Source organism: Lissotriton vulgaris, chromosome 5 (assembly GCF_964263255.1).
Source record: "Lissotriton vulgaris chromosome 5, aLisVul1.2, whole genome shotgun sequence".
In the NCBI taxonomy this organism is placed as follows: domain Eukaryota; kingdom Metazoa; phylum Chordata; class Amphibia; order Caudata; family Salamandridae; genus Lissotriton; species Lissotriton vulgaris.
This window is the reverse complement of record NC_141693.1, coordinates 268,210,338-268,234,707: the sequence shown is the minus strand read 5'-3', so window position 1 is coordinate 268,234,707 and position 24,370 is coordinate 268,210,338. Positions and strand designations below refer to the sequence as shown.

Below are 24,370 nucleotides of genomic sequence, written 5' to 3'. Positions count from 1 at the left end.
AGGCACAATAAGTCCAAGCAGACTTAATCTTCACCTCGACTGTCGTTCGTCGACGAAGCAGGTAAGGAGCACCAACACTCTAGACATGGTTCCAAGGAGCTGGAGCCAGGGTCGACTTCACAATTCCCTCTTTTTCCAGGAGCCAGAGTGACCCCCACTCTGATCAAGGAGTTCTACGAGGCCATACGCCATGTATTTGAGTGAGCTGACCACTCTGATCCTTCGGGCCCTACGGGGTCAGAAAGAGCCTCAGCAGATTAGACTCTGCTGGCTCCAGTCACAGTGCTGTTGGGGCCTCAGAGATCCGATAATGGATCTTAGTTGATGCCGGTCGTGCCACCGCGACCTACTCGTGCGTCGCACCTGAACTCGGTGCCCATCAGCGGTGCCAGCCCCATCCTTATCCCCGACGACACGGAGTCGGAACATCATCGCTGTACTCCAATTCTGATGACGATTGAACCCAGGGGTTCTGTGTTGTCACCTGACACTTTGTGGCTCGGTTAGGCTTGGGAGAGGAATGGGAGGGGTCTATGGACCCTCTGGAACACAAGTAATACTCTGCGGAGCAGTTGCACTGGTACGGGGAACTTGGGGAAGCCAGTGGACTGGACACTTCTCCAGATACTGGCATGCTTTTTCCGAAAACTGTGACTATGGAGGACAGGGCATCTTATGCCATGGTGGTTAAGAGGGCAGCCGAGGTCCTTGGACTGGAGCTGCCCTCAGTGGAGGTCAGGACTAATCTCCTGACTGAAGCGCTTCAGCCTGGATCTTCCACCTCGGAATCCCTTTTGCCCTTTAATAAATGGGCTTACTGATGTTCTTCTAGGCATGTTGTCCAAGCCTACCACAGGAGCTTCTGTGAATAAGATAATTGCCCGCCGCCATCACCCAGCTCCTGGTGACCCAAAGTTCCTCAATCAACGCCCCACCCCAGAAAGTTTGGTGGTGCAGGCCTCCACTTCACAGGGCGCGTTCCCTACCGCTCCTCCCTTTAGGGAATCCAAGAGGCTAGATTCATTTGTGAAGAAAATGTTTTCTTACTCTAGCCTGGCATTGTGATGGGTGAATATCACATGCTTATTGGTCCGTTTCTCCTATTCCCTTTTGGAGACGGTTGGGCAAGTGCTGCCCCAGTCACTGGTCAGTTCAATTTCCACAACAGTGGCCTTGAGACGCCATGCCTGGCTTAGGACAACTGGCTTCTCGAGTGATGTCCAGGCAAATCTGATGGACATGCCCTTTGATGGAACCCGCTGTTTTGTAGAAAAGGCAAATTCTGCCCTAGTTAGGTTCAAGCACTCTCTAGCTATGGCCAGATCCTTGGGCCTTACTTGTATGCCTCATGGACAGTCTACCGTTCCCCCTTTCGTGGCAACAGAAGGGGTTTCCAGCCATGTTAGCCCAAAACCAGTCGCTGTCCTGCACAGGCTGCCAGAAGCCGGGCGGGGACATGGATGCGCTTCATTCTGGCCTAGGATTGGAAGCCAGAAGTCGGCGGCAGCCAGTCTCCAAGCAGTCCTAGTCTGACTCTGCAAGACCACACCACCCCAGTAGGCGACAGAATCCATCATCATCTCCCCCACTGGAGGTCCATTACATCGGACAAGTGGGTCTTCCAGATCATTCAAGAAGGCTGTCCTCTTCCTTTCCTTTCTTTGCCTCCTCCCATTCTGCCAAATCAGGAACAGCTGACAGAGGGTCATTTAAAATTGCTCCAGGAGGAAGTTACATCTCTCTTGGCCAAGGGAGCTATATAAAGGTTCCCAGTTTCAGAAGTAGGCAGTGGCCGTTATTCTTGCTGCTTTCTGATTCCGAAGAACAACAAAGGGTTGATCTTCGGACCGTCAATGTCTTCCTCAAGAAGGAGAAATTTAGGATGCTCACTCTTGCTCAGGTCTTGTCTGCCTTAGACCTAGGAGACTGGATGGTAACGTTTGACCTGCAGGATGCATATATACATATCCTGATGGCGTTATCTGTGGTTCAAGTTAGGCCATAGTTACTGTGTTCCCCTCCGGCCTTACCAGTGCCCCTCTGGTGTTCACCAAGGTGATGGCGGTGGCCGCAGCTCATCTGCGCAGGGTAATGGTCAGTCTTCACGTACCTCGGCTACTGGCTGTTGTAGGCGTCCTCGCTCCAGGCTGTCATCTCCCAAATTCAGACTACGGCAGACTTCCTGTATTCGCTGGGGTTCTCTATAAATGTGGCGAACTCACACCTGACTCCTTCTCAGATGCTTCCTCTCATCTGAGCTGTTGTAGACGCAGTGCATGTTCGGGCATATCCTTCCGAGCAGCCAGTCTAGGATATTCAGCCTATGATTCTGATTTTTCTGCCTCTATCCTGGATTTCGTTAAGACTGACTCCTGAGGCTGTTGGGCCTCATGGCCTCCTGCATCCGGTTGATAACACATGCCAGGTGGCTTATGCGGGCTCTACAGTGGTACTTGAAGTTCCAGTGGGCACAGCATTGTGAAATTCTCCCCGATGTGGTCCAGATCTCGGAAGGAACTGCGAAAGATCTGCAGTGGTGGCTGATGACCCCTCTCCCTTTCCCAACCATATCTCAGTTGTGACAGATGCTCCACTTCTGGGACGGGGCGGCTATGCGAGAGGTGGAGATCAGGGGACACTGGTCTCTGGCGGAGTTGGGCTCCACATAATTTTATTGGAGCTCTGAGCGTTTCGATTGGCATTAAAAGTATATCTTCCCTCTGTCAAGGGTAAGTTGGTGCAGGTCTTCACGGATACCACCTCCATGTGGTACTGCAACAATCAGGGCGGGTGGAGTCGTGGACCCTTTGTCTGCAGGCCCTTAGTCTCTGGACATGGATGGAACACCTGGGCTTAACCCTGGTAGTTCAGCACCTGGTAGGTTTTCTGAACTCTTTATCATTGTAGAGGGAGAAGGAAAAGATTTGTGATCCATCCAGTTTCCTTGAAATGTAATCTCTCAAATCAATTAGGGGGGAAAGATCACTTGTCCTGCTAACCTGGATTTTCAGGTAAGTGGGATGTCCCTACCGGGTCCAGGACGGCAGAGTCCGCACAAGCAGCATAGGAGGCGGCGAGCCACAGTGAAGGGCCCCGCTCCTATAGACTCCTTGGTACCTGAGGAAGCGCGTAAATAACGTGCGAAGGCAACAATACTGACCTTCAAGAAGCTAAACGACTAATACGTCTCTTTACAATTCACTCATCACATGGTCCTGAAGAAAGCCCACTGACCCTTAGAGGCAACTAGGGCTGAAACATGTCGACCTTTTAAATTCACGAAAATGGATAGCGTGAGAATCTTAACAATTCTCGCCACGCATATCTAACATATTTTCATCACTAACTCGAATCCAGAACAATAAATACAGTGATCTGGCTGTCCGAGTTATCTTAATGTCACCACTACCACTTTTCACTGGACACTACTGCTTTTAACCTTGGGTTACTTCCTCTGGGTGGAGGCTGCATACCTACTAACCCCGTGATTATGCAGACACGAGAGTAATATAGCGGAGAACCATGATATACCGCTACCAGATAACATCAACTCACGTGTATGAAGGTTTTTACCAAGGGACATCCCACTTACCTGAAAATCCAGGTTAGCAGGACAAGTGATCTCCCCCCCCCCCCCCCCCCCCCCTAATTGATTCGAGAGGTTTTCTGAACGTCAGGGCGGATGAACGCTGTTGATGCCTAGCGACTCACGAATGGCGTCTTCAATCTGAGGTGGCACAAGGTCTCTTTCAGCAGTGGGGAGAAACTTGGTTAGATTTGTTCCCCTCCAGAGAGAATGCGCAATGTCAGCAGTAATGCACGCTGGAGTTTCCAAGGCGGCTATCACTCGACGGCGCCTGTCATCTCAAGTGGGGGTCACGCCTGCTGTACGCTTTTCCACCCATACCGCTCCTGGCCAGGGTTCTGAAGATCAGGAGCACCCGGCCCAAGTCATCCTTGTGGCTCCGGACTGGGTGAGGAAAGTCTGGTATACAGAGCTTCTGAAGATGAACATTGATCCTCTGATCTGGCTGCTGCTTCGCAAAGATCTTCTGTCGCAGCAGCAGGGGAGGGTCTACCACCCGAACCTGTCAACTCTGTGTGGAGATTGAGCGGCGGCAGTTGATGGCTTTTGACCTTCCTTCCTAAGTATATAACATTATTTTGGTGGCCAAGCGCCCCTCCACTAAGCCGGTTGTTGGCAGAAATGTGTATTATACTGTACAGAAAGGTATTGACCTTCTTTCTGCTGCTTTCCTCTGTCCTTTTATTCATTCTGATCCTTACCCAGCAGGACTCTGCTTTGGGAACTATCAAGGGTTACCTCTCTACTCTGTTTGCTTTTTTACAGCTGTCAGACCAGTCCTCTCTCTTTAAGGCTCCAATTGTACATAGGTTTCTAAAAGTGCTGGCTCACTTGTTTCCACCCAAGCCGTTTGTTATGCCACAGTGGGACCTTAATTTGGCCCTCACCTAGCTAATATGTGCTCCCTTCGAGCCTTTACATAACTGTCCCTTTCAGCTGTTGACCATCAAAAAAGTCTTTTTAGTGTTGATTACATCTGCCTGGAGGGTTAGTGAGTTGCAGTTGTTATCTTGCACTTCTCAGTATCTGATGAGTTTTCCAGACAAAGTAGTGTTTCGCACCAGGGCTTCCTTTTTACCTAAGGTTGTGACCCCATTCTATCTGGGTCAATCCATCACGTTGCCCACTTTGCTTCCCCGCATCCCTCTAAAGAAGAGGTGCTTCCCAACCGACTGGACCCAAAAAGAGCCTTGTCGTTCTACCTTGACCTCACAAAAGAGTTCCGGGTAGACGGTAGACGACCAACTCTTAGTGGGGTAAGTGGGAGCCAAGTAGGGCAGGGCAGTACAGAAAAGGACCAACTCTCGCTGAGTCATTCTCTACACCAAGATCTGCTATGCCCTGGCAAAGAAGCCGCCCCTGAGGATTATGGGCCCACTTCACCAGTGGAAGGGGTGCAACTACGGCTTTGGCTTGGGTGTCCCTGTCCTGGACATCTGTAAGGCAGCAATGTGGACATCTTTGCATACGTTTGCCAAGCCCTACTGCCTGGACAGTCAGGCCTGCAGGGACAGGCATTTTGCCTGTTCGGTCCTGCAGGACTTCCTAGTGTAATTTATTGGTCCGCAGCCCATCGCCGGGATGGTGTGGCTTGGGTATCTAATTTAAAGGTAAGGAATCTGCAGCTAGAAGTCTCTATCAGATGAATAAGTTACTTACCTTCGGTAACACATTATCTGGTAGAGACTGGATCTAGCTGCAGATGCCTTACAGCCCCAACCATGCCTGCCTGCCTGCTTTAGGGACTGTTGTAGGGCTAGGGTTACTCCCCTTTTTAGGACCCTTCTTTCGCACACGATTATGTCAGTTACTTCGTGGCTTTATTCTTCTGGCATGGAAAAAACTAAAAGTACTGACACCCACGCTCCTGGGTGGGCCTTTAAAGGTACTGCAATGGCCTAATCGATGCGAACGACACCGACATCACACGGAGTCAAATGTAGCCAACCTACAGGTGCGCGCAAGGGGTATTGCTCAGCAAAAGTTTCCGGATCCAGCCTGACGCCTCGGAAATTTAAGGGTAAGGAATCTGCAGCTAGATAGTCTATACCACATAATGCGTTACCGAAGGTAAGTAACTTGTTCTTTAAGTTCCCCTGTGTGGAAGCAGAGGCAGGGGAAGAGGCACACCTCTGGGCAGAGGTCTGTGTATAGCATAAATACTTCTGTGTGTGAAACCTGTGTCCTGGCAGAAGGGAATGCTCTGCTGTGTGTCAGGTGGCAACCTCTTTGACAATGTATTTAAAAGGTGTCTTTGTGTTAAATGAGCCTCTCTTTAAGGTGCATCCAGAGGTTTTGTTGATTAGTGTCTGTAGGAAAGTGCGCCATTTTGCATGGTTACCCACTAACTTTTTGCCAGATATACAATGCCAGTTTGACTGACTTTGCCCTTGGTCCCTGCCAACCAGGGTCCCAGAGCCTGTGTTCTTTCTCAAAACTGTACCATTGTCTCCACAATTGGTTCACCTCTGGACCACATGTAAGTCCCTTCTAAATGGTACCTGTAGGATGCTGGCTCTGTATATACTATACCAAAGTAAGCTATAGTGTGCACAGAGTCCAGGGAGACTTCAGAGGTAAAGCAGAAGCTAAATTAGTTAGGTTATAACAGATCTCTTTTTGGTAGTGTGGGTGAGCAGTTAGGCTTATCCAGAGGTTGTGTTAAGCATTTATTATATTCACTCAATCAAGACTGATGCACGCAGAGAGTGAATCCAGACCAATTGGGTAAGTATTAAAAAGGTATGCTTGTATTTTATTTATAGAAACAAGCAGGACTTGGTACAGGTAGGTAAAATATACTTGGAATGCAGGATTTCACAATGAAATGCAGGTATGATTGAAGTTTGCAATAGTTACATGTTGGTATTGATTCAGAAAGCAGTTTGCATTATGCAAGAACTACTTTTAGAATACCTGTTAATTACTTTTGGATTACTTTGAGTACTAGAGTGGTATGCCTAGATGCCACACCAAGGTTCTCGCAATACACAGAAAGTAAGGCTTTTTATACTTTTCAGTTTAGTTCCCTTTTATCCATTCAAACATTAGTTCAGCACTTAGAACATTTTAGGCACAAAATCTCTTAACATGAGTTCCTATGGGAGAGAAATTGTTAGCTGATTCTCAGCGAAGTACACTATTTATGAGCGGGAGTTTTGAGGGTTAGCACCAAAGTTCCCAAAGGTCTAAATGAGTGCTCGAGTTGCACCACCAGCGGCACTGGGGGGGTCGGGTGCAGAGTGCAGGAGCCCAATGTTAGCCAAAGGCTCTAAAAGGGGGCCGTCAGTTAGGGACTGCTTATGAGCAGGCCAATCGGGTGTGGGAGCAAAGCTCCTGGGGTTAAGGTCCGCACTGCAGGGGCCAACAATCAACACAAGAGCTGCACTACCAGCGGCACCAGGGTGGCTGGGTGCAGGGTGCCGAAAAGATGTCTGACCCTGTGCTTTTCAATGCAAAGGTTCAGTGAAGTTGCTGGGGAGCACCAGATCCCAGGTCAGGATCGCTGGATAGACCCCCTCATGGTGTTGGGCCACTCGAAATCGGGCCATTGGCATTGGGTGCTCAGTGTTGCAGAATCTCGGAGTCCCCAGAATCTGGATTCTAGTCTTGGAACATTGTTGAGGAAATAAGGTGCTCACGGGAGACAGTCTGTAAGGTGGGTGCAGGACCGGTCCTCCGGGCTCTGGGGGGCTGCTGGACACGCCGGCTTCTTCGCTGTAAGCAGATAAGAGTCAGGACATGCTGGAAGGGCTGAGGCCAAAGCAGTAGGTGTCCTCTTCTTCCTGGGTCAGCACAGCGCTTGGGTCCTTCTGTCTTTCTCGAATCTGAGAATGCAATGTTCAGGGTTGGCCCATAATACTAGATTTAGGGGCGTTTAAAGGGGTGTGCAGGTTGGAACCAATAAGTCCACTCCTTGGGGTGGGCACACCCCCTATTATGCCACCCTCCAGTAAGAGGGGGGCATAATCCTCTCCCTGATTTGCTGGGTCCCCTAACCTTCATGATTGGAAGAGAATGAAATGTGTGCTTAATCTCGGCCCCCCCCCCCCCAACCCTCCACCTGAGGAGTGGGGTTGACAAAGGTGGGCACACTCCTCTTCCTAGCTTGGTTTTCCTGCTGATTCTCCCACCCAAAGTAGGGGCCAGAACTGGTGGGAACCAGTTGCTGGGGGCAGCAAAAAGTCGAGGTAGTTTCCAAAGGTGGCAGGCCTTTGAAGCTTCCCCTTCGTGGACCCAACCCATCCTGGGGGAGGAGACATAACACCTCTGTCCAGGATTAGCTTTGTTTCTGGACCTAGTGACCAGAGGCTCTCTACCCAGGGGTCCAGAAGTCTGCGTGTGGCAAATGGCGGAAAGCCATTCAGTAACCACACTAGGGCTGGTCGATTTTCAAGGGGCATCTCTAAGATGCCCTCTGAGTGCATTTTCCATTAAATCCCACACTGGAATCAGTGGGGGTTCAATGTGCTGAGAAGTTTGTTACAAACTTCCCAGTTTTCAGTAAAGCCATTGTGAAGCTGTTGAGTTCGTAATGACCAGTTCCTAGACCATATACTCTTCATGGCTTTACTACACTTACAGTGTCTAAGAATGGATTTAGACAGTGTAGGGGCACAGGGCCCGTGCCACTGTGCCCTCACCTGAGGGCTAGTGCACCCTGTTAGAGGGGTGACTTACCTAGGCATTAGGAAGTGGGTTGCAGCTATGGCAGGCACACAGGAAATGTGTGCCATGTCGCCTCTTCACTTTTCTCTGCACCAAAACACGCAGCCTGCACTGGCAGTGTGTGGGTGTTAAGGTGCAGGGCCCCTAAGGGTGGCACAATAAGTGCTTCAGCCCTTAGAGGCCTTCCTTGGTCACTGTGCCCTTGGCACCTTTTACAATGGGCTCAATGTTTAGAGCGGCAGACCCTGATGCAGAGGTCTATCCCTGGACCAAGGTTCAATTCCCCGCCTCGGCGGGTCTTGGGCTCAAAATTCCACGGACCTGATAATTCTCGCCTCGGTGCCTATTCCAATCATGGAGTCCCACTCTGCAACTCTGGGCAATAGCTTGCTTAATCTCCACAACGGCCCCCACAACGCTAAGGATGCCTGGCCTCCACCTTGGGGGTGCCTAGGAGTGGACGCCTCACAGGGAAAGCCAGGAAGGGTTCCACAGCGGTATTCGTACAAGCGCCTTGAGACCCTTGCGGGTGAGTAGTGCGCTATACAAGTATCAATTTCCAATTTCCAATTTCCAATTTCTTACCTGTGGCCAGGGATGTGCCAATTAGGGGCACAGAGGTACAGCTTTGGGAAAGAACACAGGCCCTGGGAACCTGGTTGGCGGGCCCCAGGCACATCACGTCAGGTTGCATTAGATGTCAGGCAAAAAGTGAGGGGTAACCTTGCAAAATGGGGCACTTTCCTACAGTACCCCTGGTACCAAGGGCCTGTGACTAGAGAGGGCCTCTGAGGGTTGAAGCATGTATTATGCCACCCTCAGAGACCCCCCACCTTAACACCCACACCCTGTCACTGTAGGCTGCGTGTTTTGAGCAGACCAAACTGAAGAGTCGAAATTGCACACATCCCTGTGTGCCATGCAGACCCACACAGCCTGTGGCATGTGTATATCAACCCTCTAGCAGGGCTTACATCCCTAAACGCAGGGTGCCCCATACCACAGGTAGGGTATAGCTGCATGAGCAATATGCCCCTATAGTGTCTGCCATTCACAGACGTAAGTGCAGTCAACTCATTTTGAGTACATACTGGGAGTTTGTCAGCACGAACTCCACATCTCCATGATGTCTTTACTGAAGACTAAGAAGTTTGGTACTAAACTTCTCAGCACATTGAACCCACACCAATGTGATTGTGGGACTTAATGTAAAATGCAGTCAGAGGGCATCTTAGAGGTGCCCCCTTAAAAACGACCAGGCTTGGTATTGTTCCTGAATGGCTACCCGCCATCTGCAACCTCCAGATAGGTTCCTGGGCCCCTGGGTAGAGAACCCTTTGCTCTCTGGATCCTAAAACAAAGCATATCCTGAGCAGAGGTGTCATGCCTCCTGGTCAGAGTCCACGAAGGGGAAGACTCAAAGGCTTGCCGCCTTTGTTAGCTACCCCCAGCTTCGGCTGCTATCAGAAGCTGGCTCTCGCTGATTCTGACCCCCACTATTGTGGGGGGTAGGTGGAGGGCAGAAGAATCATCTGGAAAACCTAGAGCGTAAGGGAGGTGTGCCCACTTTGCCAACCCCACCCCTCAGGTGGGGGAGGCGAAGGGAAGCACACATCTGTCCTCACCATCTTGAAGATGAGGGAAGTCCCCCAATAAGGACGAGGCATATGCTCCCTCTCACTTCATGGGGGCATAAGAGGTGATGTAAACACCCCGGGGAAGGAACCCATTGGTCTGAACCTGACACTCCTGCTTAAGAGACCCTGCGTGCTGAAACCAGTGACTCCTGCAGCTAGCCGCCTCCAAGACCCCCGGAGACCTACCCTGAGGACACGAATTGTCAAACAAAGAAACTCCAATGACTCCAGATCCAAGAGGATCTGCATCCCCTGCACACTATGCACCTGACGCCCACGGCCGGAGTTCAAGTGACTCAACCTATCCTGTGAAGTCTCCTCTGCAATCCTGGCCTCGTCTGCATTGGTGGCTGATCTCTCCAGGACCACCTCTCCTCCCCACTTGCTGCCTCTGGTCCAAGGGCTCCAGACCTCAACTAGCTGAGAACACCCAACACCAAAAGGCACCCCTGCATCTCCACGACTTTGGGGAGCCCAGCTGACGGTGCTCAAGTGTCGCCCAGCTATCAAACTTACCTGCCCAGCCCCTGGTCGCCTCCTGGTCAAAGCCTGCTGCCTCTTTCCGAAGCCAACGACCTCCACTGGAAAGCATTAGGCGCCCTACACTGATTTGCACTTAGTCGCCCCAGTGCAGCTGGTGGTGCAACTTTGGTCCTGCTTTGTGGCCCCCCGTGCTCACTTCAATCCCTGGTGCATTTGTTCTAAGACTGCAGGTACCAACGTGCAAACAATGCCTCTTTGAGGTACACCCCCAAGTGTGTACAATAAATGCATAACACTACCCTCTGATAAGACTAACTGCTCAGCCCAGCTACTGCTACATTCAGAGTAAGGGATTGTCTACTTTAACTTTTGCCATTCCTTTAGGTACCCACTGGACTCTGTGCATACTATACCTCTTTTTGGTATAGTATACACAGAGCCAGCTTCCTATAGTGTTGTCTTGGGTTGATCACTTTCTTTATCCTCTTCTTTACCTTTAGAGTGGGACAGACAGATGCTGAGCGGCGGCAGGATATTGTTCTAAGTGGAGCCCATATCAAAGAAGAACACTGCATCTTCAGGAGTGAGAGGACCGTAACTGGTGAAGGTAAGAAACTACAGAAGTTTGTCACAGTTGCAAAAATAAGCTGGACTGTAACATCCTTCTCCTATGTTGGCATATTAGGATGGCTGAAGCATGCTGTGGGACACTGCAAGTGACATAGTTGTTTAAATTAGGCAGCATTGGGCAGTAGAGCAGTTTGCTCTGACTCCTTAAAACAGTGACAAGGATGTGGATTGATTGTGTGCTTGCTTAAGCCCCTTAGACCTCAGAGGGACTAGGGAGATGAGTGAGACGTTATAGAAGTCCACTCAGAACCTTTGTTGTTAACGTTTAATCCTGTATGATCAAAATATCTCTTTTGCTTTTGTTCAGTGGTTGTAATGCTGGAGCCATGTGAAAGATCTGAGACCTACGTCAACGGCAAGCGAGTGGTGCACTCTGTCCAGCTGCGTTCTGGTATGTGTTTTGTGTGGACAACTGGTGGATAAGTCTGTGTAGCAGTAACTGTTGCATAGTCAGAATTAGAAACAAGCTTTATTCGATTTTTTTTTTTTTTCAGAACAAAATTTATTGCAGTACTGACAAAGTACATAAGGGACACTGTCCTGCAACATATCGAGGGACCAGCGAGCAAAGTATGATACATCACATGTAGTCAGTTCAAGCAGTAATTGGTTATAAAGCGACCCCCCCAACTCCCAACTCCCTACCATCCCACCCGGGTCCCACCCTCACCCCCACACAGTGTCTACATAGTCTCAAGGTACAAATTAAGAAATCACCAATAGTGCTTGCTCCTTTTCACCCAAGGTCCATTAGTTAAAGTTCTTCTCCAACGTCTTGGGACGCAGGTGGCTCCAGCCACAGCCCTCTATAGTCCGCCCATCTTTTCCATATCTTAAAATGCTTCCGGGGGTAGCCCCTGGCCTCAAATACTGGACGCTCCAGCCCCATGCAAAAGTCTAGTCCCCTTCTCCACACTTCCAGCAAACGGGCCCTGGGGTCTTTCCAGGCCCGAGCTATATATTGTTTGGCCACTGTAAGGCCCAAAACTAATGGATGACGTTTGTACATGTTGCCTCCCACCTGTTCCATAATATGTAGAAGGCCGAGCTGCGGCGATCGGGGGAGGTCCCAGCCCAACACCTCAGACAAGCAATCCCATACACCCATCCAGAACCTCGACAGCTTCGCACACGACCATACAGTGTGAATAAATGTACCCACCGCCCGTTCGCATCTCATGCATTCAGGGGAGGCAATCAAACCAGCCCTCCACAGTCGGTCTCTGGTATAGTAGGCCCTATGTAAGTATTTAAATTGTATAAAACGTAGACGCACCGCTATGGCCGCTCCCCTCGGGGCTTCCAGGGCCTCCCTCCAGTCCTCCTCTTCGAGAGCTCCAACATCTCCCTCCCACACAGAGCGTAATCTATCAAGGGAGGAGGAGCAGTGCGTAACTAGGGTCTGATATATGTTAGAAATTTTCTTTTCCTCCAATTCTCCCATAAACACCTTCGCCTCTAGGGGGCTGAATTCAGGCAATGACTCTAAGCCTACCAGAGAGGGGGACAAGGCATGGCGCAGTTGCAAGAACTTGAAAAATTGGGTCCTAGGCATAGCATATTCCTCACTCAAGGCTTGGAACGACTTGAGGGTAGCGCCCTTCATGACTTGTCCCAGTGTTGAGATGCCGATGGCGTCCCAGCCCCTGAACCCCTTTAGGGATGCCAGTGCCGGCAGTTGCCCGTTCTGCCACAGCGGAGTCTCCCTCGTCAACCTGTTCCACCACCCCATGCGGCACAGAGCCGCACGCCATACTCTGAAGACCACCTGGGTAACCACGGGCAGTTTCTTCCTGACAGTCGCTGAGTACAAGATGGTATGTAGCGTGTTCGGATCCATCATGTATCGCTCAAGGGCATAGGCTGGATCATTCCGGTCCCCATACCACCACTCATTAAGCACCAGCAAGTGAGACGCCTGATAGTATGACAAGATGTCTGAGGTGGCTAGGCCCCCGCAGTATGTGGACAGGAAGCAAGTGCGAAGAGCCACCCTCGCCACTCCCCCGGCCCAGAGAAATTGACTCAGCGCAGCGTTCACCTGGTGAAACCACTGCGGCGCTATGGGATATGGGTGATTCTGCAGTTGGTATAGGAGGCGCGGGAGGGCCACCATTTTAAATATTGCCGAGCGGCCATATATATTTAGGGGCATTCTGGACCAAGTTTTCATGTCCGACTGTACTCTGTCCCAAACGGGCACCACATTGCGCGCCCATGCCACACCTGTAACATCTGTAAGAAAGACGCCCAGGTATTTAATTCCGCCAGCCGCCTCCTGTAGCATTGACGCCCATGAACCCAGCCCCTCACCTCCCCCCAGCACCCACAGCTTGGACTTTCGCACGTTTAAGTGTAAGCCCGATACCTCCCCAAAAATGTGTATTATCTCCAGGACTCTAGGCCCAGACCTATTGATGTCCGTAAGGAAGAGGACGTCGTCGGCGTATAGTGCAATGCGATCGGACGGACCCATCTCCCACTCAAGTCCCCGCAGCTGCTCGTCTATCCACACCCACGCCGCCAAGGGCTCCATGGCCAGTGCAAATAAGTAGGGTGAGAAAGGGCAACCCTGCCTGGTGCCCCGTCCGATGGAGAAGGGTTCCGACACCGCCCCCGCCACTCTCACAGACGCCGTCAGGTCAGTGTAAAGCAGCCGTAGGTACGAGAGAAAGCGAGGCCCAAGATTGAGGCGGGACAGAAGTGCCCGGAGGTACACCCAGCTCAGAGAGTCGAATGCCCTATCTATGTCCGCCAGTAGGAGCGCCGCCGGGATCCCAGCAGCTCGGGCAGCCTCCACCACCACCTGCGCGCGGCAAATATTGTGTCTCGTCGCCCTATGGGGCATAAACCCCATCTGATCAGGGTGAACTAAGTCAGTGATATAGGGAAGGAGGCGGTTGGCCAGGGCCTTTGCCAATATCTTCGCTTCAAAATGTAAAAGGGAAATCGGCCTGTATGAGGAATGGTGTTCGGGGGGCCTCCCGGGTTTACAGAAGACAACAATTTCGGCATGTCGCCAATCCGCAGTGAGGCGACCTCGCTCCCTGGCTGCCTCCAACGCCAATCTATACCGCACCTCCAGTTGGAGATGGAAAGTTTTCATGAATTCACATGGGAACCCGTTAGGTCCCGGGGCTTTGCCAGTGTTCAACTCCCCAAGTGCCGTACCCAACTCCTCCAACGACAGGGGAAGTTCCAGCCGATCACGACCCTCATCCGAGAGCGCACGTGGCGGAACATCCGCCAAGAATTTATCAACGTCTTCCGCGGGGAGGACCTCCTGGGGGGCATACAGGGCCGCGTAGTACTGTGCGAAGCTGGCCGCTAGGTCCTCCGGGGCCGACACCGGGTCCCCCCGCTCATCCCGAATACCCGGCAGGGCCTGAACCCGGAAGGTGTGCTGGCAGAGTCTGTAGAACATGGTGCTAGATTTATCCCCCCACTGGTAGATCCTACTCTGCGTGGCCAGCCACAGCTGGCGCACCTCGTTCAGTAACCGGGATGTATAGGATTGTTGTGCTAACAATAGCTGCCCCACTGCCTCGTCTGTGTCGCCTGTACTGCATTCTCTCTCCAGATCCCGAACCCGCCCGCTGCCTCCTCTACATCTTTCTTACGGGTCCTGCGGGCCCCGGCACACCAAGCGATATCTACACCCCAGAGCACAGGTTTCAGAGCTTCCCATAGGGCGACGGCATCTGTTTCAGGCCTATCATTCTCCTCCCAGTAATTAGATATGGCTTCTCGAATATGTGATTGATAGCAATCTTGTTGCAGGTGCCACGTAGACAGGCGCCATCGGAAGGGCTGTCTCCTTTTGTCTAGAGAAAGGTCTAGCGTCACAGGGGAGTGGTCCGAGATATCACGAGGGAGCACAGACGTGGAAGCAACTCTCGCTATCCAGGGGGACGGCACAAACAGGTAGTCTAATCTGGAGAAGGACTTGTGCACAGCAGAAACATAGGAGTATTCGCGGCTCAGAGGATGCTGGTATCGCCATGAGTCAACCCAACCCATTCCCTGTGCCAGGCCGCTAAGTTTCGTTGGAGCGTCTGCCGGGATCCCCCCTCCGGGCCTATATCGATCCACTCGTCCATCCCTCACGTCATTCCAATCTCCATGCACAATCGCCAGCACATTCGGAATGTTGGCCCATACCTCAAACAGCTTCTCAATGAGCGCTTCTTGCAACGGGGGCGGGGCGTACACACTACCAAAGACCATCGGCTCGTCCCCAACCATGCCCTTTACAAACACAAATCTACCATAGGCATCAATCCATTGCGTCTCATGTACATAAGAGAGCCTGCGATGCACCAGAACTGCCACCCCTCGGGACCCTCTCACAAAGCACGCATGAAACACTTGTTGGTAGCCATACCGCTGTAAGCTGATGGTTTTGGTGCCTTAGAGGTGGGTCTCCTGTAAGAGGAGGACGTCAGCCCGTTCCAGTTTCCCCAGCCGCAGCACCGCCCCACGCTTTATTTTATCTAGCATCCCCCGGACATTCCAACTCACCACTCGTAACAACGCCTGCGGAAGGCCTGGTCCCTGAACGTCAGCCATTGTCAATGGGGAGGAAAAGCAAAAGCCTGGGCTCTTGGAGCCACACACACATACATTTTAATTGCCGCTAGGTCCTCCGGGGCCGACACCGGGTCCCCCCGCTCATCCCGAATACCCGGCAGGGCCTGAACCCGGAAGGTGTGCTGGCAGAGTATGTAGAACATGGTGCTAGATTTATCCCCCCCACTGGTAGATCCTACTCTGCGTGGCCAGCCACAGCTGGCGCACCTCGTTCAGTAACCGGGATGTATAGGATTGTTGTGCTAACAATAGCTGCCCCACTGCCTCGTCTGTGTCGCCTGTACTGCATTCTCTCTCCAGATCCCGAACCCGCCCGCTGCCTCCTCTACATCTATCTTACGGGTCCTGCGGGCCCCGGCACACCAAGCGATATCTACACCCCGGAGCACAGGTTTCAGAGCTTCCCATAGGGCGACGGCATCTGTTTCAGGCCTATCATTCTCCTCCCAGTAATTAGATATGGCTTCTCGAATATGTGATTGATAGCGATCTTGTTGCAGGTGCCACGTAGACAGGCGCCATCGGAAGGGCTGTCTCCTTTTGTCTAGAGAAAGGTCTAGCGTCACAGGGGAGTGGTCCGAGATATCACGAGGGAGCACAGACGTGGAAGCAACTCTCGCTATCCAGGGGGACGGCACAAACAGGTAGTCTAATCTGGAGAAGGACTTGTGCACAGCAGAAACATAGGAGTATTCGCGGCTCAGAGGATGCTGGTATCGCCATGAGTCAACCCAACCCATTCCCTGTGCCAGGCCGCTAAGTTTCGTTGGAGCGTCTGCCGGGATCCCCCCTCCGGGCCTATATCGATCCACTCGTCCATCCATCACGTCATTCCAATCTCCATGCACAATCGCCAGCACATTCGGAATGTTGGCCCATACCTCAAACAGCTTCTCAATGAGCGCTTCTTGCAACGGGGGCGGGGCGTACACACTACCAAAGACCATCGGCTCGTCCCCAACCATGCCCTTTACAAACACAAATCTACCATAGGCATCAATCCATTGCGTCTCATGTACATAAGAGAGCCTGCGATGCACCAGAACTGCCACCCCTCGGGACCCTCTCACAAAGCACGCATGAAACACTTGTTGGTAGCCATACCGCTGTAAGCTGATGGTTTTGGTGCCTTAGAGGTGGGTCTCCTGTAAGAGGAGGACGTCAGCCCGTTCCAGTTTCCCCAGCCGCAGCACCGCCCCACGCTTTATTTTATCTAGCATCCCCCGGACATTCCAACTCACCACTCGTAACAACGCCTGCGGAAGGCCTGGTCCTGAACGTCAGCCATTGTCAATGGGGAGGAAAAGCAAAAGCCTGGGCTCTTGGAGCCACACACACATACATTTTAATTGCCGAACTCGCGCATACACTGTGTCAAACCTAACAACCCCCCCACCGCCCTCCTCCCCCTCTCCCATCGCCCGCCCCACCCAACAACACCCACAACACCCGCCCTCCCCTCCCCCACTTCCAACTGCCCCCAGAGCACCCCCTCCTCCCTCCACCCCATACCTCAGCAACATTGAAGTACCTGTCGCGGTATAGATCGTCGCCGGCCCCCAACGGGAGGTCCGGTATTCACTATTCCAATGGATCCCCAAAAGACAACCCACACAGTCCCAACCTACCCCCCACTAACAAACCTTTCTAAACTGAGGGGTCGAGTCCGCCCTCTTCAAGCCATCTCCCAGCCCGATACCCAAAACCCACAAAGTTACTTGTACATCCAGAGTCTCAAACAGCAGCTTGTGGATGACGTTCATACACTGGAGGAGCGCAATCTCCTCCCTGGATCGTGACGGAGAGTCTGCCCCGTCCCTTGGAGATTATAGTGTCGGAGATTGGGATTCAGTAGGCCCAGTGGCCCCGGCCGCTCCAGTCTCTGATGGAGGATTCTTCTTAATGCGAGATCTCCAATTACTCCTGCTACGTGACCGTCGTGAGGTCCGAGGGGGCCCAGCTGTGGAGGATGCATCTGAGTCCCGACCCAGGGGGGAGGGGGGAGGGGGGGGGGGTATGCATGCACCCTGATCCGGACCGTCTCGTCCGTCCAAGCAAAGACTTCTTCTGGAGTATTGAAAAATTGCGTCTTGGACTGAAAGACCACCCGTAGGCGGGCCGGGTAGAGCAAAGCATACTGTATATTCAGGCCCCGCAGCCGCGCCTTGGCCTCAGTAAAGGATTGACGTTGACGCTGAACTAGTCTGGTGTAGTCCGGAAAGATTAAGATTGTGTGGCTTTCGAACAACAGAGGATCCTTTAGGCGCGCTTGCCGCAGGATCGCGTCGCGGTTGTGGTAGTTGAGTTGCCTGGCTATCACCGATCTAGGGCGTTCCCCAACCGGCGTCTTCTGGGTCAGTGCTCGGTGTGCCCGTTCCACAATAAAGCAGCGCGAAAGGGATTCCGGAGGGAGCCACCCCTCCAGCCAGCGGGTCAGGAAGGCCTCCATGTCGTCCTTCTCACAGCCCTCCGGAAATCCCACGAAGCGTAGGTTGTTCCTCCGAGCAACCCCATCTTCCTCCTCAGCCCTCAGAGCCAGGCTCTTCTGAATCCCCTCCATGTTGGCAACGTAGTCTTCCACGCCAGTGATCCTTGTCTCTGCTTCCGTGATGCGTGCCACTGCGTTGCGCAAGTCCTGGCGCAGTAATGTAACGCCGGCACCAACCGCTCCAATTTTAGCGTCGAGCATGTCCCTAGATTGAGTTATCGCCGCCATGAGGGCGGCATTATCAGGGCCGGATGGTGGTGGGCCCCCGGCCGCTCCGGCGCCCCCGGTTGGTCCCGTGAATTTATCAATAGTGCCCTGTTTTGAGGTGTGGCCACTGTTGCCTCCCCTCGTCATGGCTGCCTGCTGAGATAGGCCCCGGGGCCTGGGCAAAACAGAGGTAGGGAACCTGATATGGGCGACAGCCCTCAGACCAGTCGTCGTCCCCACCGGCGTAGAGTCTCTTCTTCGTGCTAGGGGGGCCCCACACCCCCGTCCAAATTAAGCCGGGCCGGGGCAGCTGCGAGCACTCCACTCCGCAGGCACCACCTCAGGGGAGCCACCACCACTTCACCTCGTCATGGGACCGGTCACCAGATGCAGTCCATGGCCGGGATCGGCAGCCCCGACCTCCGTGGACCGGCGTAGAGCCGCCCGCAGTCACCACCTCCTGGCCGGTTGAGAGATGCCCAGCTCCCGGCCCCAGAATAGTCCTCCCAGCTGCCTCACAAAGTGTTCTCGATGCGGGGGGGGGGGGGGGGGGGGGGGAAGGCCTCAACATCCCACACTCAAAATGCCTGCCAAGCGCGGCAGCCCGCTGTGGCCCGGGATCTTCTCTCCCCCTGTAGTAAGCGCCGGGGGACTGGTGCGCGGCTCAAGCAGGGAGCAGGCGGGGGGAAGCACAGGGCGGGAGGTGTGTTGCCGCCTCGCAGATCTACCACGGCCCCCGGTCCGATTCGACCGCCGAGCGGGGCCCAATCAATCCCCGCCGCACTCCTCACCTCTCTCACATGCAGGGTTGGGCCCCCTGCAGTCCCGCCGACTGCCACCGAGCTTGTCCCCAGCCGAGCCGCAGAGCACTCCACCGCCGCCGAAGCTCCGAAGGCGCGGGGCCGGCCCCTGCACCTCTGTCACGCCGGCCGCACCTCGCCCTCGTCCGGTGTCCCCAAACTCGAGTCCCGGCTCTGCACTTGGCAGCAGGCCGCACCTCCACGGAGCCTCAGCCGCCGCACCGCAACCTGCCTTGGTGCCCAAATTACGGTCGGGCACCCCCGTCCTTTCCGATTGCCAAAAGTGTGGTATTAGGGCATATCAGGGCTGGGGAGAGGAAGGATTATCGGCGGATAGTGTAACGGCGGGACGGAGCTCGCTCAGGCCACGTCCGCCATGATCGCCTCCTTAGCCACGCCCCCCTTTATTCGATTTTAAGCCTTAAAATCATAAAAGCATACATATAAAAATAGGTACATCATCAACATTAAAAACAAGAAGATTCATTAACACAGTTATCGCTGGAGATTGACCAGACAGTTATAAAGTGCAAATGCAATAGTTTTATAGTTGTCTGAGACAGTTCTAACTAATCCAGTTGACAGTACAAAAGGCCATCACATTAGAACTCTATTGATTCAATTATCTAGGGATTTCCTGGCCCTCACCACACTCTTTAAGTATCCCACCATTGAGCCAATACAATTAAAGTTGCCCAGCATCTGCAAGTGTATAAAGGCTGGGCGACCATGCCTCCATCCTCCCTGTTTGAGTAGGGTTATTATCCATCTGCGCCTTTCACTACTGTAATACTTACAGAACAAAATTGCATGTATGGTACTCTGCAAGGAAGTGTTATCACAAGGGAAGCAGTGAGGATCCCTTGACCAGTCATTAATAACCGGGAGGGAATCAAACGGTGGAAGGTCCCAAATCTAAATCTAGTCAATAGATATCTTTCAATCCCGCCCGTTACATGTAGCAAGTAGGGTTGGATAATCCATGTAATGGTAATGATTTGGCATATAACCACCGTGGGTTTGTCCATCTCAAGGGTTAACCTGATTTCTAAACAACAAGATCCACCTCTAAGAGGTTTCCTGTGGGCCAAGGTATGACAGGCATACACAGTATTTGTTAAAATACCCTTCACACACACACACACCAAAAGGGCCCTTGGTGTCATGCTTCATCATCGGGGTCTTCCCGCCCCACTTCGGGACGGGGCGTGCTACTACTAGCGACTACGCAGGAGCACTTAGATATTGTAAGGTCTATGTGAGGTGTATTTGAGTGAGTGTTAAGGTCAGGGGTGAATGGGAAAAGTGAGATTAAAAGAATACCTGGCCTTATGAAAGCAAAAGATTCTCTATTGGTAATATGCTGGTATCGTTAAAATTAGTGCAGCGGAGAAACCAAAGCTAACAATGAGCTTGTTCTCCTGGTGATGTCAACATGTTTCGAGGCTGCCTGCCTCTTCGTCAGGACGGGGTCAGATCCCTCTGTCACTCACTAAGGTTGCCATCAATATGTGCAATGTGTATATACAGGTCAAAAAAATCTAATACCTATGTGGTATGGAATTAAAGTTAGAGCCCTATCAGTATTTCTGATTCGTGAGCTGGAATATGTAGGAGTCAATGCCCCATGAGCCGATCTGGAAGAGGGGTAAATTTAACTTCCTTTACTAGTTGAGAAATCCTCGCATCCTCCCTCGTCCACCCCTGACCCCAACACTCACTCAAATACACCTCACCCCTTTCTTCATTGAAGAACAGGGTAACAAATTATCCATTAACTTGTCAACAGTCCACGGAGTAAATCCGGTTTCTACAGACTGGTCCTCGGCTAAAACTGAGGATTTAAAAATATGTGTATCAAAAAACGAACAACAAGTAATCTATAAAAATCCTCCTCCTTGTAAACCAGTTTTGATGGATGACATTTCTAAATGGAGTTGGTTGCCTGGCGTTCTCTCAAGCAAATCCACCTCTACCCTTAAACCGCATTTACATTTTTAACACTGATTTAAAAATGATTTCTTGGAACATTGCGAGTTTGAAGAATAGTCCGGAAAAATTGTCATTCTTGCAATCCCTAGAAGCTGATGTTATTTGCCTTCAGGAGACCTGGGTGGAGGAGAAACTAACGATGGAAAAATTATTTTGTTTTAGATGGTAGTGCACTCCCCTCTAGGAGAGGCCATGCGAAGGGTGGATTAGCTTGTTTTCTCTCCAATAAGATTAATTGGAATTTTTCCCATTTTTTAGAGCCAAATAAATTGTTCCAGGCAGTAACTCTGAAAAATTTGGTTTAGGATGGCCCAACTAAATCGCTTGTCCTGATAAACACTTACACTTGCTTTAATGTTGGCCTAAAGTCGCTTTTCTCCTTTATACTTAAGCTTATGGACGCTACATCCCCTCCGCATATATTGTTATTAAGGGACTTAAACTGCAGAATTTCTAATTGTGACCTCAACTTATTCAGGAATAAGCTTAAGGAAGAATCGCTCCATATTCCGCAAGCTCAATTCCCGGCGAATATTAAGTCCAACAAAATAGGGAAATTAATTTTGGAAGGTCTATCTAAGGTGGATTGCCTAGTAATAAATGGCAGGCTCCCCTCTGACATCCCTGCAGCTTTTACACATAAATCAAAAAATGGAGAATCAATTATTAATTATGTAGTAGCAGATAGCTCCTTCTTCCCTTTCCTGAAGGATGTTTTGGTTGTTAATTCGAAACTAAGTGACCACAAGGTGTTGACTGTTACAGTTGATCTCAAGCCCCCTCTGTCGGATTCCTGGTACATTGATACTGATTTGGTGAATTTTGGAGCCAAGTTAGGGAAATGTTACTGGAATTTTGGGGCTATCAAGAGTCTGCTGAGTACCTTGGTATCTGCTGTGGAGAATTTGTCTCAATGGGATGGGAGGGAACTCCTAGGTTTTTCTGATTTTTTTGAAATTAGTAACCTCAATAGCAAAGAAAGCCCTTCCTGTTAAAAAACCTACAGTAATCCCTAAACCCCTTCGGCAATTGAATATTGAAATAAAATAAATTGATAAGGGATCAAAATTTATTATTTAACCAGGAAAGGTACCATAAATTAGTACTGTTAAAAAGGAGAACAAGGTTGAAGGCTAGACTGAAAAGAGATCAGGAAGATTCTTTATGGATCAAACTCCGGGAATCCTCTCATAAGGGTCAAGCCAGGACATTCTGGTCATTAATTGGCGAAGGTTGCGGTTCTAGATCCAGACCCACGCCAATTTCTATTGATGAGCAGATCTGGGTGCAATATATTAAGCATTTGTATAGCAGTAACGGCTCGCAACGGGATAATGATTCTCTTTACGAGGACAATCTTCCCTATGATCCCCCGTCCGAAAAGGACATCGAATTAGCTATCAAGGGCATGCGCTCTTCTAGCGCGATGGGTCCGGATGAGGTCCCTATTTCTGTTCTAAAACATCAGAGTGAATTATGGAGTAAAATCCTTTACCCAGTGTTTAAATTTTGTTTTATTAGTGGAACAGTTCCTCCATCTTGGAAAGGGAGCATACTAGTCCCTCTTTTTAAAAAAGGGGCTAGAGACCTACCTCAAAACTACTGCCAAGTTGCTCTATTAGATGCTATTGGCAAGGTCTTTGCAAAATGATGTCTTAATTTAATTAACGATTGGGTGTCTAAGGCCGAAATTCTACCCTATGAACAAACCGGTTTTAGGCAAAGGCACGGTACCCTAGATAATCTGACTGCACTCCAGGTTATAACGGTGAAATATGTTGAGGTTCGTGGAGGGCGAGTTTATGGCGCCTTTATCGATTTCTCCACAGCTTTCGACAAAGTGGATAGAACATTGCTGTGGGGAAAGTTATTCGATTTAGGGATGCCATCAACTCTTATCAGATTAGTCCGTGCCTTGCATTCAGATACCTGGTGCAGAGTGTTGTTGGGTGGGGAAAGAGGACTGTCTAGAATTATCTCCACAGCTAATGGGTTAAAGCAAGGCTGCCTATTGGCTCCTTTGCTGTTTTCCCTATATATAGCCGATCTACCCCAGGTTCTTTCTGCAAGTACAGGTATTGTTCCGAACTTGGGGGGCTTCCCAATCGTATGTCTTATGTATGCGGATGACATTTTGATTCTTGACCTAACGCCTAAAGGGTTGAATAATCGCATGCATGCTTTGTACAATTATGCAGGAAAGCATCATCTGCTGATAAATATTGCAAAAAGTAAAGTGATGTGTTTGACAGGTAGGAAGAATTCTAAATATGCAAACTTTCATTGAACCGTGTGGGGCCAAAAGTTGGAAGTAGTGCAATCTTATACTTTTCTTGGCAAAATTGTTACGAGCAACTTAAGGGAAAAAGCTCACATAGCTAATAACACCCGGAAAGCTATTGTCCAGGGAAAGAGTTTGGTTTCACTATATAAGGCCACAGGCAGAAGACCTTTCTCGATACTGCTGGAAGTATATCTAGCAAAAATTCCTGCCTCTTTACTTTACGGAATGGAGTTAATCGATATGAAAAGCTGGAGTTTCTTGAACTCCTCTGAAGGTAAAATCCTACGTAGCCTTTTATCTGTCAACACAGCTAGTTCAACAGCTGCTCTTAGACAGGAATTCGGATTACGTAGCAGCTGGGTTCAAGGTCTAGCGGGGAGTGTGCGCTGGGTCTTTAGCCTGGCAAAGGGTGAGCCTGGCACATTAAGACATCTTATAAAAACTGAGCTGCTGAGAAATTTTAATGATTACTCTTTAATTCTAAAATGTTTTAGATGTACTGTGAGCCAATTACAACTAGATGAAGCTGTTTTGTTTTCTTTATCTGCATATCAGCTGAAAACCCTCCTGAAGTCCGCATCTTGGGAATTAGGGTTTAGACTGGATAGAGAGACTCCTATTCTAAAAAAAGGCACCACTCCAGTATTGATTCCTGTCTGGTGACGAATGCGCAACCCTATGTTTTTTGGAACATTCCTCATGGAGTCAGGCGTCTGTTGTTTTTACTAAGGCAGGACTTACTTCCTTTGAAATCTCTTATCCATATGGTATGGTTCATCAGCCTTATGTGATCTCTGCAATATGAAAAATCAGGACTTGCTCCATGTCATCTTTGTTTGCCCAGCTCTAATGTCGCACAGGCGAAAGTGGCTAAGACCCATCTGTCTCCAATTGAATATTCTGTCTGCTACTGCTTTTATTGCAGCTATGAACTACCCCCCTAATGAAATGTTCTCTTTTAAATTGTATAACTTTTTAAAATGTTTTTTGACTCTGTATTAGGTG

The 24,370-nt window shown here is 50.7% G+C and overlaps 1 protein-coding gene across 15 annotated transcripts in view; it reads left to right on the top strand.

The window, feature by feature from the left end:
- KIF1B (kinesin family member 1B) overlaps positions 1-24,370 on the top strand; it is a 1,388,545-nt gene that overhangs the window by 406,577 nt on the left and 957,598 nt on the right. For all 15 annotated transcript variants that reach the window (XM_086921360.1, XM_086921359.1, XM_086921355.1 and 12 more), the window contains 2 exons: positions 10,875-10,981; positions 11,312-11,395. In XM_086921360.1, coding sequence (XP_086777486.1) covers positions 10,875-10,981; positions 11,312-11,395 — 191 coding nt within the window. The remainder of the gene's footprint in view (positions 1-10,874; positions 10,982-11,311; positions 11,396-24,370) is intronic.